This window comes from Puntigrus tetrazona, chromosome 1, assembly GCF_018831695.1.
Source record: "Puntigrus tetrazona isolate hp1 chromosome 1, ASM1883169v1, whole genome shotgun sequence".
Taxonomy (NCBI): domain Eukaryota; kingdom Metazoa; phylum Chordata; class Actinopteri; order Cypriniformes; family Cyprinidae; genus Puntigrus; species Puntigrus tetrazona.
This window is the reverse complement of record NC_056699.1, coordinates 30047348-30048527: the sequence shown is the minus strand read 5'-3', so window position 1 is coordinate 30048527 and position 1180 is coordinate 30047348. Positions and strand designations below refer to the sequence as shown.

The window sequence follows — 1180 nt, the reverse complement described above, 5'->3', positions numbered from 1 at the left end:
ATTTAAATTTATAATATAATATCGTATCATATCATAAATATATTTTATTTTAAAGCTTCTTCCTTGTCAGAAATGTTCTTCTAATCAAAGGAATGAAAGCAGGTCCAAACTAACCTCTGATGATTTCCCCGCCATCAGACTGAGACTGCAGGAAGCTGAACAGAGCTTTGGGCTGAAACGCACAGTCCACGCAGGCTTGGACCGCATGCTGGAGGACCGTGTTCACGGGACCCGGCCCGAAATGATCAGGCAGCTGCAATAACAGTTTACGGTCCAGGTGTGGCCCTGGGTCTCCGTGTTTATTCACATACACACAAACTGCGAGAGGAGGGAGCGGATAGTCAGGTGAAGCGCACTACAAAACCATCAGAATACTGTGGGGTACATGGTGTGGTAGAAAATAAAAGGCAGGAAGATAAAAGCCTACCCGTGGACACAACTCCTGACTCTCTTGTTGTCTGCAGACTAGACAGTCTCCCATCTGACACGGAGGAAGACAACGTGGTGCTTGAAAGTGAATGGGGAACCTTTTGTTTCCTCTGTAATGAGAGCAAGAGATAAAACACCAACACTCACTCTCACAAAACAAGCCCATTATTTGCCCACCTTCTCAGAACCATGGCAGAAGACTACGAGTGCCTTATCTCGACCGCGACAGACAACCGAAGTCAATACAGCATGTTTAATGTACCGTTCATGGGGAAGAATTATAACAGAAGTGTTCATGTTTAATATGAGTAATTGCTCATGACATACGGCCCACAATCAAACAATAGATGCAGAATGATCAGTAGCTGAGGAAATCCCCCATTTATTTCTTTAAACCATTATATTGGATACCAATGACAAATTAACATACAAAAGTCAAAATGTTTTATTTTGTATTCCTCAGAAAAAGGAAAATCGTACAGGTTTGACACACGTGCGAGTTCATGGCAGACACTGCAATATTATTTACACACTATTGTGTTACTTGTTAATACTTTTAAACTTTCAGCTTTTATTTGAACTGTAATCATTTTGTAATGTGTTTTTTTAAAAATGCAAAAATGGAAAATAATGTTTTTTTAAAAAAAAAAAAATAAAAAACACTGATTAAATGACAACATTTTTAGGTGAACGACTTCATAAAAATGACCCAAGCAAAAAAAAAAAAATGCAGTTGTACCTTGCTGCCGGG

The 1180-nt window shown here is 39.3% G+C and overlaps 1 protein-coding gene across 1 annotated transcript in view; it reads right to left on the bottom strand.

Annotated features, from left to right (window-relative positions):
• Positions 1–1180, bottom strand: part of LOC122352727 (polycomb protein SCMH1-like) — an 18491-nt gene that overhangs the window by 8188 nt on the left and 9123 nt on the right. Inside the window, exon 9 of the mRNA XM_043250290.1 lies at positions 115–318. Coding sequence (XP_043106225.1) covers positions 115–318 — 204 coding nt within the window. The remainder of the gene's footprint in view (positions 1–114; positions 319–1180) is intronic.